At 38.6% G+C, this 16,667-nt stretch overlaps 1 protein-coding gene across 1 annotated transcript in view; it reads right to left on the bottom strand.

The window, feature by feature from the left end:
• The window catches only part of CPA6 (carboxypeptidase A6), a 391,722-nt gene that overhangs the window by 172,414 nt on the left and 202,641 nt on the right, over nucleotides 1-16,667 (bottom strand). Inside the window, exon 2 of the mRNA XM_044245494.1 lies at nucleotides 6,655-6,730. Within this exon, the coding sequence (XP_044101429.1) occupies nucleotides 6,655-6,730 (76 nt within the window). The remainder of the gene's footprint in view (nucleotides 1-6,654; nucleotides 6,731-16,667) is intronic.

The following is a 16,667-nucleotide window of genomic DNA, read 5'->3' as shown; positions in this document are numbered from 1 at the left end:
GGTATTAAGGAGGGGACATATTGCATGGAACACTGGGTGAGATATATAAATAATTTTGGGACACACACAAAATAAAATTAAATTAATTAAAAAAAACAAAGGCTAGTCTCAAACTAGGTTGTTTAAACATTAAAACTGGAAAGTCATACAAACCAACGAAACATAGTCAACCCAAAAATACTATGGCATTGGCCCATGGTCATGTTGTTTATTTAGTTGAGTAAATAAAGAATCATTAAGGTAATCAATCATCATGATAATGCCATAGGTTTTGTTTGATTGTTTGTTTTTTACTTTTGAAGGAATGTTTTTAATGAATTCCTGTTTTTTCCACATATTGCATTCTTTTTTTTTTTTTATTTATTTGAGAGAGAGAGACAGTGAGAGAGAATGAGCGAGGAGAAGGTCAGAGAGCGAAGCAGACTCCCCATGGAGCTGGGAGCCTGATGTGGGACTCGATCCCGGGACTCCAGGATCACGCCCTGAGCCGGAGGCAGTTGTTTTAACCAACTGCGCCACCCAGGTGTCCCAGCATTCTTTTAATTTTGTTATTGAGTTTACTAATTACCAATAGTCACACAGAGAAAACTATATGCCACATCTGAAATTTATGTTCCTGAAACTTAATCCAGAACTGCATTTGGACATCTGCCTGGATTATGAGAAACATTTTCTCTCCTTCAAAAATCATGCAAAAAAGAGAAAGAGAAAAGTAATGTTGCTTTATTATTTTACGAAGACTTCAACAAAAAAGGAAATGCTATTTACTATCCCAAACATACTGACAGATTTAAATTTTGCTTTCTTCACTTTTATCTTTCAATATCATTTATAAGGCTCCTCTGTGTTCAGGTAGCTCACCAACTCACTGGCTGTTGAAGCCTATCTCATTAGATTTTACTGCTTAATTACTACAAATTTAGCCTCTCTGTTTTATTATTTCACCATTTCCCTGGGAGTGGTTTTTTGGTTCAGTGTGCCAAAGGGCAGAAATCAAGGTGTCAGCTCAGACTGTGGTCTCATTTGGGACTCAGGATCTTCATACATTCTCCCCAGTGCTGATGAAATTTGTTTCTTTGAGGCTATAGACTGAGGTCTGTCCCTGCTTTCCCTCTAGTCAACCGGGAACAGCTCTCAGCAATGAGAGCCCCCTGCAATTTCTTGCTACATGGCAGTTCTCAGCAGGGATGTTTCATTTCCTCCCAGGGCAGCAAGGGTGATTTCCTATTTTGCAACCAGCTAGATAAAACATTCTTTCTTTTAGGTTAGGTTAGGTCTGCCCACCTGGACAATCTCCCTGTTAAAATGTCAAATGATTTGTGACCTTCCTTACTTCCTTACATCCGCAAAATGCTTTTACAACAGGACCTAGGTTAGTGTTTGACAGGATCCCTGGGAGAAAGTGTGTATATACCAGGGTCAAGAATCCTGAGGGCCATCTCAGAATTCTGCCTACCATAACCATGATTAAGAGATGTAATGGCACCATCAGTTCCTAATGAAGATGGGAACAAACGACTCCAATAGCATGAATTCTATCCCCCATCTTCTTTCTTACAAGTTTCCCAATCAATAAACTGTCCAGTTGGATGTTAGACCTTTTAAAGGTGCAAGGACCCCAAGTATTTCAAAGCTCCTGTAGATTCAAGTGTATGATCTGTGTGAGTACCAAGGATTAGAGAACTGCCCAGCTTCACCACAGTACTGAGGAGGGAGGGTCACACATGGGAAAGGCAGCTGTGAATATCACATACAAGAGAAAGAGAAGGGATGGTGCAGTTTTTCCCCATGGAATTTCATAATTCTTGACATCCCACTCAGTGGTACTTGACAAACCCAACTAATTTTTGAGGCTGTGTGTTAGTTTGAAAAATGTCAGACTTTTGGATATAGGACAGTTTTTAACCTGATAGCTCTCTGAATGAGAAAACTAGAAACAGAAACATCATTAATTTTTCTTTTAACAGAATCTGTAAATTCTACATAGAATTTTGTGATCTTACATAAAGCATCTGTATTACTTCAGAGCACAAAAAATTTATGAAGAAATGTAGGCAGAGTGCGGTGTTCAGACCCTAATTTTACTCACCTGCAAACTGTCTCCCTTCCATCATAACTTTATTTAAATCATGGCTATGATTTTAATTAACAATTTAATTGGTTGGTGCTTTCTCAACCCATTTCTCTGGAGGCATGGTTTTCTGTTTAACTTTCTTGTTTTAATTCTTCAGCAAAACCATAAAATTTAATTAGGAAAGTAACCAGCTTTGTAACAGTGGTTCTAGGTCTAATTATCTATGCTGTGACCATACCATCTCTGATTTCACTCAACAATGCATAGACATTTTGCATTTGTTCCTGTTTCAGAGAAGACATTGTGAATTTAGAGCCAAAGCATGTATCCCACTCACTTTTTGCTTTTCTGAAGATGCTTAGTTATAGCCAAATAAGTCAGAAAAATTAACTTACAGTATCCGTATATGCTAAGTATCCATATAAACTAAGAGCCATTAAAAGACCAGGATGAAGGGTTGTTACCATGTGTATGATTTTCCTATTGCTTTTCTATTTCTGTCATATTTCTGTTGCTTTTCTATCGCAACAGAGAAAATTACCACAAACTGAGCATTTACCATCTCAAAGTTCTGATGGGCACAAGTCCAGGCACAGATGCCTCGATTTTCTCTTCAGGGTCTCACTGAGCTAAAAGCAAGACACCAGCTGGGCTATGATTTCATTTGGACCTCAGGGTCATTTTTCAAGCTCAGATGGTTGTGGCAGAATTCAATTCCTTATAATGGTAGAGCTGACATCCCCATATCCTTGCTGCTTATCAGCTGAAGGTGGCTCTCACCTCCTCAAGTCCAATAGGAACTCTCCTATGGAGAGTTCACAACGTGGCAGTTTGATTCTTCTTTGACTGCCAGAAGGAGCACTTCTTTGACTCCTTTCTCTTGTCAACAGCTGGAGGAAATACTTTTTTTTTTTTTTAAGATTTATTTATTTCCGAGAAAGAGAGAAGGAACAAAGGGAGTGAGAATCCCAAGCAGACTCCCTGCTGAGTGTGGAGCCCAGTGCAGGGGTAGATCTCAGGATCATGACCTGAGCCAAAATCAAGAGTCAGATGCTTGATGACTAGGCCACTCAGGCAACCTGGAAATGCTCTGTTTTTTTTTTTTTTTTTTTTAGGACTTTATTTATTTATTTGATAGAGATCACAAGTAGTCAGAGAGGCAGGCAGCAAGAAAGAGGGGGAAGCAGGCTCCCTGCTGAGCAGAGAGCCTGATGCGGTGCTCAATCCCAGGACCCTGAGATCTGACCTGAGTGGAAGGCAGAGGCTTAACCCATTGACCTACCCAGGCAACCCAATGCTCTGCTTTTAAATGGTTCATCTGATCATGTGAGGCCCACCCCAGATTATCTCCCTTCTGTCACATAATGTAATCTATCAAGGAAATGACTATTCTATCATATTCATAGGCCCTGACCAGACTCAAAGAAAGATTATGCAGGGTGTATACACCAGGGGGCAGAAATTTTGGTGCCATCTTAGAATTCTGTCTACCACACTGTGCTTTAGGGAAAGGGTGCAACTAAAAGCTCCCTTTCCCTGGCAGGCAGTGCATGGGGTGTGCAAAGGAGCTGTTAACTACAGTGCCAATTCTATCTCATCAGCTCCACAGGGCTTAAGATGATAGACAGTCATCTTCTTTCTTCTCTGCAGGCTGCTTTCTCTGCCTGGCCAGAATCACTGCTTTCAATGGTACATGTGGATCACTCGATGAAATCATTTGAATTTAAAATGACATCCAGTTAACATGATGCTTTCAGACAGAAATGTATTTAAGCTCAGTGCTTCAAATTTCAACCCAATAACACTATTTCTTTGGTAAAAAGAAATGAAGAAACGTGCAGAAAAATTAACATAGCAGGCCTGAAACTCCTGTTCTTAAAAAGCCCTACTTGCAAGTGTGGCTATTAGCTGGCACCTGGAAACTTAGCATGAGAGGATCCTTCCTGAAATCGGAGAAGGGTGGTTCCACTGCACACCTAAATGTGCAAACAAGATAGCTCATGCTGAACACCTGCTTTCCTCTGGAGAATCTGGAATTTTAGTATGTGCTTGGTAGAGGGGGCGTACATGATTAGGCCCCAATAAAAACCCTGGGCACTAAGTCTATAATGAGCTTCCCTGGTGTTATCATGACTCCTTGTTGGGACCATCCTGTGGTAATTCCACAGGAAAACAGTTCTTGGAAGCCTGTGCCTGGTTTCTCCTGGACTTCATGTCATTGGTTTTTCTCATTGCTGGTTTTGCTTTGTATCTGTTTGCTGTTATAAATCAAAACTGTGAGTAGGATTTTCGGCTGAATTGTGAGTCTTGCAAATCTTGGAACCTGGAGGTGGTATTGGTGACTCAAGGAATAAAGTAAATGAGAACATGACAATGTACACATGGAATCTAGGCTCCACTGCCCAGCAAACTTGGCCTTATTCCTCTCCATTGGGAGAATGATCAGAGTAAACAGACTGGAGGCAGAAGGCAGACCTCATGTGGCTTCTAGAGGGTTTGGAGCAGTCTCCAATGGGTGCTCCAATGCCACACTGTGACCCAGGGCAAGTTACTTAAATTCTGTTTCTCCTAATTTCTTCAGCTGTAAAATAGCAATAACTATACCCACCTCACAGAGTGGTTAAAAAGAACCAATTTATAGGAAGCACTCAGAGTGACTCAGAGTGGTGTGAAACCAGTAGAACATTGTCAACATTCTGATACTAACCTCCTTGCTTCCCTTCACCCTTCTCCCCTCTTCCTCATCAGTCCCCTTTCCTTGCTTCTCGTAGTAGTCCTCTAAACTCCTTCACATTCAAACCATTTCCTCCCCTCAGATTACTAACTTTCCTCAAGAACTAAATGAAAATATGCAGGATTTTTAAGTGTATACAGAAGTGTGTACAGAAAAGGGCACAATATAATATATTCTCCTCAGTGTCCACAGTCCCTTCTAAGCTCAATGTCATTTTTATTCCATCTACTATGATTTAGAAGAGTTTTTAAGTAACCCTCCCAGTCTTCACTGATGAAATTTTATTACTTTTGCTAATGATGAGTACTTGTCACATATAGAACTATGCTGTTTTGTTTTTATGACTTTGTAAGACGTACCATGTAAATATGTTTACAAATGGTATGTGTGTTTTGGGGGGGGCATTCTTTCACAAACATTTTTTCCCCAATACTTGGTTAAGCATATTTGTTTCCTGAGATACTGGACTTCATGGTATAAAGTAGCTATTTTATTTTTTCCAATGCTGTATCTAAAAATCAATTTTAATGGAGATGGGAGCTTCTACCTGAAAACTGCTTTGTTTCTTTGCAAATTTTGACTCCCTGATGGGCTGTATAGATAGTTTCAGATATTGCTGCTGAAAAGACTTTGCTGGGGTTAATGATCATAGGAAAGTTCATGTCAGTATCCTGAAGCAGAGATTCCTTTGAGAAGAAGAGGTTTAGGAAATGTCTGGTAAGCAGCCTCTCGGATACCAGATACAATCACGATTTGGGGTGAGGTCCTCCTGCATTTTGACTTTGGGCCCTTGTATAGAGATGCAAGCTTAAATTGGACAATGTGTATGGCATGTATAAAAGCTAGGAATGAGGAGAAAGAAAGGAAATGAATAAATTCCAAGTTCTATACTTCATTTATAAGTACATTCAATATTTGAAGGAAAGATGTCAAAGAGAAAAATCAAGCCAACAATAAAAGACCAAAAATCTGATAATTACAAATATCTCCAGAAGCCACTGAGACTATCCCTCCTCTCTTTTCCTCCTAACATCTTCTCTAGGTAGGACTGTCCTACAGACATTTAGGACACACGTTTTCGTATCTCATTTTAGAGTTTAAGGAGGCCTTCTTTGTAATGTTTTGCTAGCCATTAAAAAGAAGCTAAACCACCCATATTTTATGGCTCTGCCTCTGTTCTCTGTAGGCCTGGAAAAGAGCCCATCACTACACCTTTCATCATAAGTTTCTAGCTAAAGCTAACACTCAAGTATATGCAGTATTAGGCAGATAAGAAATTCTCTATTTCTAAATCCCACAAAATTCACCCAAGATTGAATAATTAGAGTCCTTCAACCTCTGCCAACAGAATTTTCTTATCAGACCCACTGAAACATACGAAAATCAATTAACTCGAATTTCTTTTCTTTTCCTCAATTCGCTTCTGCTTGAATTTAATTAAAATGGAAGTATAGATGATCATCAGGAAAATTTTAAGAAGGAAAAGTGAACTCTGGAAAATTGTAAATGAAATTCACTCATTCATTAAAAACAGCAAAAAACATTTACTGAACTTGTAGGATATTCCTGACACTGCCATCACAGCAATGAGAGAAGTGTACAAAAAGTTCTCTCATGAAGCTTACATGCTACTAAGGGAGATGAAAAAATAAATGAAGTCATAAATAGATAATGGGTAAGATACATCATCTTTTGAGTAACTTTAACTTATCTTTTAAAAGCTCTTTAAAGTCATCGCTTAGCAGTTTTCCCCCTTGGCTAATTAATTTCACTTACTCAACTCCCATCAGCAAAGCCCTGTAAACACACTATAGGCTTAAAGGATAAGTGAGTGGAGGCTCCTTACCTTAAGTTGGTGGTATATTTTCTTCAGTGCATTTGCTTCTTCTTCTGTATTGGGAGTAAGTCTAATCACCTTATCACTATAAGATAGGGGGGAAAATGGTGTTATTTACCCTTCAAAAAGAAGGATTTAGTCAGCGTTATATGCTTACCTTTTAAAAAAACTAACTTTGCAGTTAGGAAGAGTAATAGCATAACAATGGGCTGAACCAATACCAGCAATACTTGGACCACCAGGTATTTTAACCAGTTATTTTTATTCTCAGCTCACATTTTTGTTGTTGTTTTATAAGATTCATTTATTTATTTGAGAGAGAGAGAGAAAGGGGGAAGGGAGTAGGGAGAGGGAAAGTATTTCAAGCAGACTTCCTGTTGATCATGGAGCCTGATCTCATGATCCCGAGATCATGACCTGAGCTGAAATCAAGAGTCGGAGGCTTAACTGACTGAGCCACCCAGCAGCCCCACATTGGTCTTTTATCCCCTACCTTAAGATTATTGGGTTTTCCATCAGTTTTTAAAGATTAAATATTCAAACTTAAGCAGAGAAAGGCCAAAAACACAGGAACAATGGTGACAGGGACAAGGACTTTTATGAAGAGCTGAGAGCAGATACCAAATAAGAAACTTCTGATGATAGGAGTTAACACACTCTTTTAAAAAACTTAATGATGAAGAGGTGCCTGGGTAGCTCATTTGGTTGGGCGACTGCCTTCTGTTCAGGTCATGATCCCAGAGTCCTGGGATTGAGTCCCACATTGGGCTCCCAGGTTCATGGGGAGTATGCTTCTCCCTCTGATCATCTCCCCTCTCATGTTCTCTCTCTCTCTCAAATAAATGAATAAAATCTTAAAAAAAATAGTGCTGAAAAGGAATGTGACTTTCAATAAGAGACCATATGAAATCTATATACTATGGAAAAGTGCTGGTTCAGATTCTTCCTACACTGAGAAAAGTAAAGATAAACTCATGTCTATTGGCCATCTTATTTCTGTAGTACAGAGCTTCCCAAGTGCACATGGGACCAGACTGGAGGGCCACCAACAGTTTCATGTGTCCCACAAGATATCAATGGCTATAAAAATTTTTAAGTGATAAAAATTTAAATTTTTTTACTGCTTAAAATTGTGCCACAGCTGAAATTATATCTGAACACTCTAAAATTTATTTCAGTAAAGATCTTGGATTGTCTAAGAAGACTGGATGAGTCGTGCTATCTGCCAGAGAGTTCTCTATAGTGGTGACTTCCCCCAAAGGTGTGTTGGACAGCAGTTATTATTTGTAGTTATGTCATGATGTGGACAGGTTGGAAAGCAAGCTTTAGTACATACTAAGCAAAACTGGTTCAATGTGTTTTGCATAGAGTGTAGGATTAGTATCCTAATATGTTTTGCATAGAGTGCAGTTATTAAGTATTTATTAATAGATTGGTATAAAGGAGATCATTGAGGACAATTGGTTTCTAGAGGAAATGTAAGAGTTCCCTGTACTAAATAGAGTGGAACAAGAATATTTTTATAACCCTCTACAGCATTTTACAATGACTGAAGATAAAATAGATTATTAACACTACACAAAGAAAGACACACACACAGAGCACCCACAAAAACTCTAGCAGTTCAGTCACAACTTATCTCTTCAACCTCAAAAAAATACCAAAGTTGGGTGCCTGGGTGGCTCAGTGGGTTAGGCCGCTGCCTTCGGCTCAGGTCATGATCTCAGGGTCCTGGGATCGAGTCCCGCATCAGGCTCTCTGCTCAGCAGGGAGCCTGCTTCCTCCTCTCTCTCTGCCTGCCTCTCTGCCTACTTGTGATCTCTATCTGTCAAATAAATAAATAAAATCTTAAAAAAAAATACCAAAGGTATACTGGAGTAAGAATGGAATATGCATACTTTTCCATGGTTTTACTACTTAGATGAATAGCAATGTCCAAGGCTAGATAAGATTAATATGAAAGTCATTGAATCCCAAGGGAGGCTTCCAGATTTGTTGTAAATTATTGGTTAGGGCTATGCATTCATTTCCAATCACTTTAGCTTTGTTATTTTAAATGATCATGTTTTATCTTCTTTACCTATGCATTTAAAGGCCCTTGGCTTGTTGATAATTTAGTATGCTTTGGGCACTACTATCCTAACAGGTCATTTTAGTTTCCTCAAAATCACACAAAAGCGCCCCTTAGCATCAATGCCATGAAGTGTATTTTTCCAGAAAGAATAAAAGATAGTAGTGGCAAGGAACAAAATCATCAAGCCACTGTGAAAGAACTCCAAATATGACCTTTAGAATCTAAATGTAATTTACACCTTTTTTCTTTTTCATTTCTGGTACACAGTTCTCTGTCCTTTATTTTTCCTGGATTCATCATATTCTGGCCTCTCCCACCTGACCCAATATAATTCTTGGCAGAGAAAGGCAACTCCGCTGGGTGATACAGTTGTTTCTGAGGAATGGATCACTTGACAGCTTGCTGAAAAAACTCCATCTGCGACCATATCAGCTCCTCAAGAGTGCAAAGAATGCAATCTGTAGCTGTTTCAGTCATAGGAAGATCTTTTTTTTTTAATGATGGATAATTCAACGTGGCAATTAGTTCCTGTTCTGTGAGTATACGATAAAATGTGACCATGCCTAGGATAATTTACCTCTGAAAGTGATTACTCAAGCCCATGCTTGTCACTTTTATCACAAAAAATTCACGTCATCACAACTTGTAGAAATTCTCAGGTGTGACTTGAGAAATGTGTTTATTAATATTTGATTCCTTATCAGAGAACAGAGAATAAGGAAAGTTATTTAGGAAAACCCATGTAATGTATTTTGTAAATCCATAAATTTTATTAGACTAACCAGTAACCAAAACCAACAAGAGTACCCTATTCAGCATGCAAACCAAATACTCTCCAAATGCCCCATTTGTTCTATCAAACAGAAAACTTGCTCTCCCTAGACCTGAGAGCTAGTCTTTTTTTTTAATTTTTTTTTGTTTGAAGTGGCGAACAGTAATTCAGTACTATGAACAGGAAGGTTTCAGCAAGTACAGCGGCTCCTGGAACTCGGAGATAAACTAGCTATGCACATCAAAGGTGAATGGAGAGGCATTCCTAATAAATGATGCGGTTTTTTTTCAACCGCTAGGTGGCAACATCAATTTAAGGCCCTTTGGCTACCCTTTGGGATTAAGTTGAGAGAATCAAAAACCCATGGAATGGGAGAAGATATTTGCAAATGACAGTACAGACAAAAGGTTGATATCCAGGATCTATAATGAACTCCTCAAACTCAACACACACAAAGCAGACAAACACATCAAAAAATGGGCAGAAGAGATGAACAGACACTTCTCCAATCAAGACATACAAATGGCTATCAGACACATGAAAAAATGCTCATCATCATTAGCCCTCAGGGAGATTCAAATTAAAACCACATTGAGATATCACCTTACACCAGTTAGAATGGCCAAAATTAACAAAACGGGAAACAACATGTGTTGGAGAGGATGTGGAGAAAGGGGAACCCTCTTACACTGTTGGTGGGAATGCAAGTTGGTGCAGCCTCTTTGGAGAACAGTGTGGAGATTCCACAAGAAATTAAAAATAGAGCTTCCCTACGACCCTGCAATTGCACTCCTGGGTATTTACCCCAAAGACACAGATGTCGTGAAAAGAAGGGCCATCTGTACCCCAATGTTTAGAGCAGCAATGGCCACAGTCGCCAAACTATGGAAAGAACCAAGATGCCCTTCAACGGATGAATGGATAAGGAAGATGTGGTCCATATGCACTATGGAGTATTATGCCTCCATCAGAAAGGATGAATACCCAACTTTTGTAGCAACATGGACGGGACTGGAAGAGATTATGCTGAGTGAAATCAGTCAAGCAGAGAGAGTCAATTATGATATGGTTTCACTTATTTGTGGAGCATAACCAATAGCATGGAGTACAAGGGGCGTTAGAGAGGAGTAGGGAATTTGGGTAAATTGGAAGGGGAGGTGAACCATGAGAGACTATGGACTCTGAAAAACAATCTGAGGGGTTTGAAGTGGCGGGGGGGTGGGAGGTTGGGGTACCAGGTGGTGGGTATTATATAGGGCACGGCTTGCATGGAGCACTGGGTGTGGTGAAAAAATAATGAATACTGTTTTTCTGAAAATTAATAAATTGAAAAAAAAAGAAAAAAAAAGATCTGCATAATGTTGAAAAACAAAAATAAAGCTGGCGGCATCACCTTACCTGATTTCAAGCTTTATTACAAAGCTGTGATCACCAAGACAGCATGGTACTGGCATAAAAACAGACACATAGACCAGTGGAACAGAGTAGAGAGCCCAGATATGGACCCTCAACTCTATGGTCAATTAATCTTCGACAAAACAGGAAAAAATATACAGTGGAAAAAAGACAGTCTCTTCAATAAATGGTGCTGGGAAAACTGGACAGCTATATGTAGAAGAATGAAACTCGACCATTCTCTTACACCGTACACAAAGATCAACTCAAAATGGATAAAAGACCTCAACGTGAGACTGGAATCCATCAGAATCCTAGAGGAGAACATAGGCAGTAATCTCTTCGATATCATAATAATAATAATCTCTTCGATATATTCAGCCACAGCAACTTCTTTCAAGGTACGTCTCCAAAGGCAAAGGAAACAAAAGCGAAAATAAACTTTTGGGACTTCATCAAAATCAAAAGCTTCTGCACCGCCAAGGAAACAGTCAAGAAAACAAAGAGGCAACCCACGGAATGGGAGAAGATATTTGCAAATGACAGTACAGACAAAAGGTTGATATCCAGGATCTATAATGAACTCCTCAAACTCAACACACACGAAACAGACAAACACATCAAAAAATGGGCAGAAGATATGAATAGACACTTCTCCAATCAAGACATACAAATGGCTATCAGACACATGAAAAAATGCTCATCATCATTAGCCCTCAGGGAGATTCAAATTAAAACCACATTGAGATATCACCTTACACCAGTTAGAATGGCCAAAATTAACAAAACAGGAAACAACATGTGTTGGAGAGGATGTGGAGAAAGGGGAACCCTCTTACACTGTTGGTGGGAATGCAAGTTGGTGCAGCCTCTTTGGAGAACAGTGTGGAGATTCCTCAAGAAATTAAAAATAGAGCTTCCCTATGACTCTGCAATTGCACTCCTGGGTATTTACCCCAAAGACACAGATGTCGTGAAAAGAAGGGCCATCTGTACCCCAATGTTTAGAGCAGCAATGGCCACAGTCGCCAAACTATGGAAAGAACCAAGATGCCCTTCAACGGATGAATGGATAAGGAAGATGTGGTCCATATGCACTATGGAGTATTATGCCTCCATCAGAAAGGATGAATACCCAACTTTTGTAGCAACATGGATGGGACTGGAAGAGATTATGCTGAGTGAAATCAGTCAAGCAGAGAGAGTCAATTATCATATGGTTTCACTTATTTGTGGAGCATAACAAATAGCATGGAGGACAAGGGGCATTAGAGAGGAGAAGGGAATTTGGGTAAATTGGAAGGGGAGGTGAACCATGAGAGACTATGGACTCTGAAAAACAATCTGAGGGGTTTGAAGTGGCAGGGGGGTGGGAGGTTGGGGTATCAGGTGGTGGGTATTATAGAGGGCACGGCTTGCATGGAGCACTGGGTGTGGTGAAAAAATAATGAATAATGTTTTTCTGAAAATAAATAAATTGGGAAAATAAATAAATAAATAAATTAAATTGTTTAAAATACATAAAAACAAAAAACAAACAAAAAAATCTGCATAAGGGTTAAATTTAGGGAGCTAACGGCAAGCAGCTGCTCGTATGTGTATGTTTTTGTAAATCAGATACTTCAATGGGAACCTATGTAATATTTTCATAGGGAGCATAGATCTTTTAAATCACCATTTAAGGATGTTATATAAATGAAGAATATTCCAGATAACTAATCACCCAGTAATTCTGTATTCACTCATGATACACCTAAATTTTATCCTCTTGCCTTACAGGACAATTAAGGTTATGTTGCTATAATGCTAGCACCAGGTTGCAATTGATTACTGATCCCAGTGCATAGTAGCAACCACATGAATGCCCTATTAAACACGTTTAATCAATTTAAAGAGTATTGTTAAATGCATAAGGAGAACATATGCACCCAGAGAAGAGTATTTGGCAAGAGAGCGCCTTCTCTAACCTTTTACAATCTGTCTGGGCTTCAGTATACTCATCAAAGGAGTGGGCAATAAACTAACTCACGTTTTAAAGTTCTAAGACTATGCTGCTCAAAGCCAATGCCTGCCATATTTATTGCTATGTCTTGACTGCAACACCTACAGAAGAATGTGTTTTATGGGCAGCTGGAGAGTTCTCAGACTTCTTTGGAAAGACAAAGATCTGAACCTCCAGATTTTGCCCTCTGGGTCTTGGCACGAACTTTCACTATTTGATTCCATTATTAAACTCTAAATTTCTTTGCAAATTACAGAACCAGTTTATAAATCTATGCTTGTAAAAATGAAAATATTACTGCAGATACAAAATAAAGTTCCCCTCCCAGTTCTCTTTCACACCAAACCCCCCATTGTCCTCTAGTGGCCATTACTTATTTTTTGTGACCCATTCCTGACTCTTTTACATTTACACATGTGCACACTCACATGATGGTTTCACAGCATTTTGTAATACTAATTTGCTTTTATTTTTTACTTAACATGTTAACTTTTAAAACACTTTTTAAAATAAATGGCTGGATTTCTATTTGTCAGTACCTTATTTTGGAGTTCATGCCTATATTCATAAGAGAGACATTTTAAAAAATAAACATTTTATAAACAAAAATAAGTTTTTTGAATCACCCTTGTTTGATTTTTGATATCTGCATTAAGCTATCATCATGGAATTTGAAATTTCCCACCTTTGTAATATGCCTCGACAAACTGAATGACACAGAAACTATGTCCCTGATTGTTTTGTAGACTACATCCGTAAAATTATTCAAGGTGGGATGAACTCTTCACTTTTTTTTGCAGGTGGGGTTTAAATATCTACCTTCTAAATTACTTTGTGGTCTATTCAGTTTTCTTCCAGGCTTTTGGAGTTAATTTTGGTAATTTACACTTCCTGAAAACCATCCATTTTTTAATATAAATTATAACAATTAAAATGTCTTATAACTTAAAACATCTTACCTTTATCTGTATCTTTGCCCCCCCCTTTATGCCCTAATGTTATTTGGGATTTTAAATGTAAATTCTTTATTCAGACTTTTCAATGATTTTTTTTTTTTTACTTTTAAAGCTCATTGCTTTAGCAATGGCCATGGTCGCCAAACTGTGGAAAGAACCAAGATGCCCTTCAACGGATGAATGAATAAGGAAGATGTGGTCCATATACTCTATGGAGTATTATGCCTCTATCAGAAAGTATGAATAGCACAGAGGACAAGGGTAGATGGAGAGGAGAAGGGAGTTGAGGGAAATTGGAAGGGGAGGTGAACCATGAGAGACTATGGACTCTGAAAAACAATCTGAGGGGTTTGAAGCGGCGGGGAGTGGGGTGTTGGGGGAACCAGGTGGTGGGTATTAGAGAGGGCACGGCTTGCATGGAGCACTGGGTGTGGTGAAAAAATAATGAATACTGTTTTTCTGAAAATAAATTGAAAAAAAAAACCAAGAATAAAAAAATATAAAAAAAAAGTAGTTCTAACAGAAAGGGGGTGAAATATCATTTTGGTTTTGATTTGCATTACCCTGATGATTAATGATGTTAAGCACTTTTCATGTGCTTGCTGGCTAACTGTATATCTTCTTTGGAAAATGTATCTTGATTTTCTGCCCATTTTTAGTGTTTGGCCACTGAAATGTATGAATTTTTTATGGTTTGCATACTAGCTACTCATGGGACAGGTGGTTTGCAAATATATTTCTCCCACTTGGTAGGTTGACTTTTCATTTTGTTGACGATTTTCTTTACTGTGCAGAAGCTCCATTTGATGTAACCCCCCTTTGTTTTTGCTTTTGGGATCAGATTTAAAAAATCATCAGCAAGACCTATGTCAAAAGTCTTACTGTCTATGTTTCCTTTCAGGAGTCTTACGATTTCAGGACCTACATATACATCTTTAATTCATTTGAGTTAATTTTCATGTATAGTGTAAGGTAATGGTCCAATTTTCCCTACACTATTTATGGAAGAGATGGCCCTACCTCACTGTATATTCTTAGTTATTTTCTCATTATTGATTGACATATATGTGTAGGTTATTTCTGGGTGCTCTATTTTGTCCCTTTGATGTAGGTGTCTGTTTTTATGCCAATACCATGCTGTTTTGATTACCACAGCTTTGTGGTACACATTGAAATCAGGGAGTCTGATGCCTCCAGCTTTGTTCTTATTTCTTTCTTTCTTTTTTTTACTCTAAAAAAGCCTTTTGTCTTTGAAATAATTTCAGTTTTATAAAATGTAAGCAAAGAAATGGCAAAAGTACTAAATATATTTCCCATGTACCTTTCACACAGCTTCCCCAATGTTCCCCCACATAAGCTTAATGCAATTTCTCAAAGAAAATTAATGTTGATGCCATATTATTAACTAATTTGTGGACCTTATTTGAATATCTCCATTTGTTCCTCTAATATATATATATATATATATATATATATATATATATATATATTTTCCAATTTATTTATTTTCAGAAAAACAGTATTCATTATTTTTTCACCACACCCAGTGCTCCATGCAAGCAGTGCCCTCTATAATACCCACCACCTGGTACCCCAACCTCCCACCCCCCCCGCCACTTCAAACCCCTCAGACTGTTTTTCAGAGTCCATAGTCTCTCATGGTTCACCTCCCCTTCCAATTTACCCAAATTCCCTACTCCTCTCTAACACCCCTTGTACTCCATGCTATTGGTTATGCTCCACAAATAAGTGAAACCATATGATAATTGACTCTCTCTGCTTGACTGATTTCACTCAGCATAATCTCTTCCAGTCCCGTCCATGTTGCTACAAAAGTTGGGTATTCATCCTTTCTGATGGAGGCATAATACTCCATAGTGTATATGGACCACATCTTCCTTATCCATTCATCCGTTGAAGGGCATCTTGGTTCTTTCCATAGTTTGGCGACTGTGGCCATTGCTGCTCTAAACATTGGGGTACAGATGGCCCTTCTTTTCACGACATCTGTGTCTTTGGGGTAAATACCCAGGAGTGCAATTGCAGGGTCGTAGGGAAGCTCTATTTTTAATTTCTTGAGGAATCTCCACACTGTTCTCCAAAGAGGCTGCACCAACTTGCATTCCCACCAACAGTGTAAGAGGGTTCCCCTTTCTCCACATCCTCTCCAACACATGTTGTTTCCTGTTTTGTTAATTTTGGCCATTCTAACTGGTGTAAGGTGATATCTCAATGTGGTTTTAATTTGAATCTCCCTGAGGGCTAATGATGATGAGCATTTTTTCATGTGTCTGATAGCCATTTGTATGTCTTGATTGGAGAAGTGTCTGTTCATATCTTCTGCCCATTTTTTGATGTGTTTGTCTGTTTCGTGTGGGTTGAGTTTGAGGAGTTCATTATAGATCCTGGATATCAACCTTTTGTCTGTACTGTCATTTGCAAATATCTTCTCCCATTCCATGGGTTGCCTCTTTGTTTTCTTGACTGTTTCCTTTGCTGTGCAGAAGCTTTTGATTTTGATGAAGTCCCAGAAGTTTATTTTCGCTTTTGTTTCCTTTGCCTTTGGAGACGTATCTTGAAAGAAGTTGCTGTGGCTGATATCAAAGAGATTACTGCCTATGTTCTCCTCTAGGATTCTGATGGATTCCAGTCTCATGTTGAGGTCTTTTATCCATTTTGAGTTGATCTTTGTGTACGGTGTAAGAGAATGGTCGAGTTTCATTCTTCTACATATAGCTGTCCAGTTTTCCCAGCACCATTTATTGAAGAGACTTTTTTCCACTGTATATTTTTTCCTGTTTTGTCGAAGATTAATTGACCATA

This window comes from Neovison vison, chromosome 4 (genome assembly GCF_020171115.1).
Source record: "Neovison vison isolate M4711 chromosome 4, ASM_NN_V1, whole genome shotgun sequence".
In the NCBI taxonomy this organism is placed as follows: domain Eukaryota; kingdom Metazoa; phylum Chordata; class Mammalia; order Carnivora; family Mustelidae; genus Neogale; species Neogale vison.
Note: the sequence above shows the minus strand (reverse complement) of the source record. Positions and strands in the feature narration are given on the sequence as shown.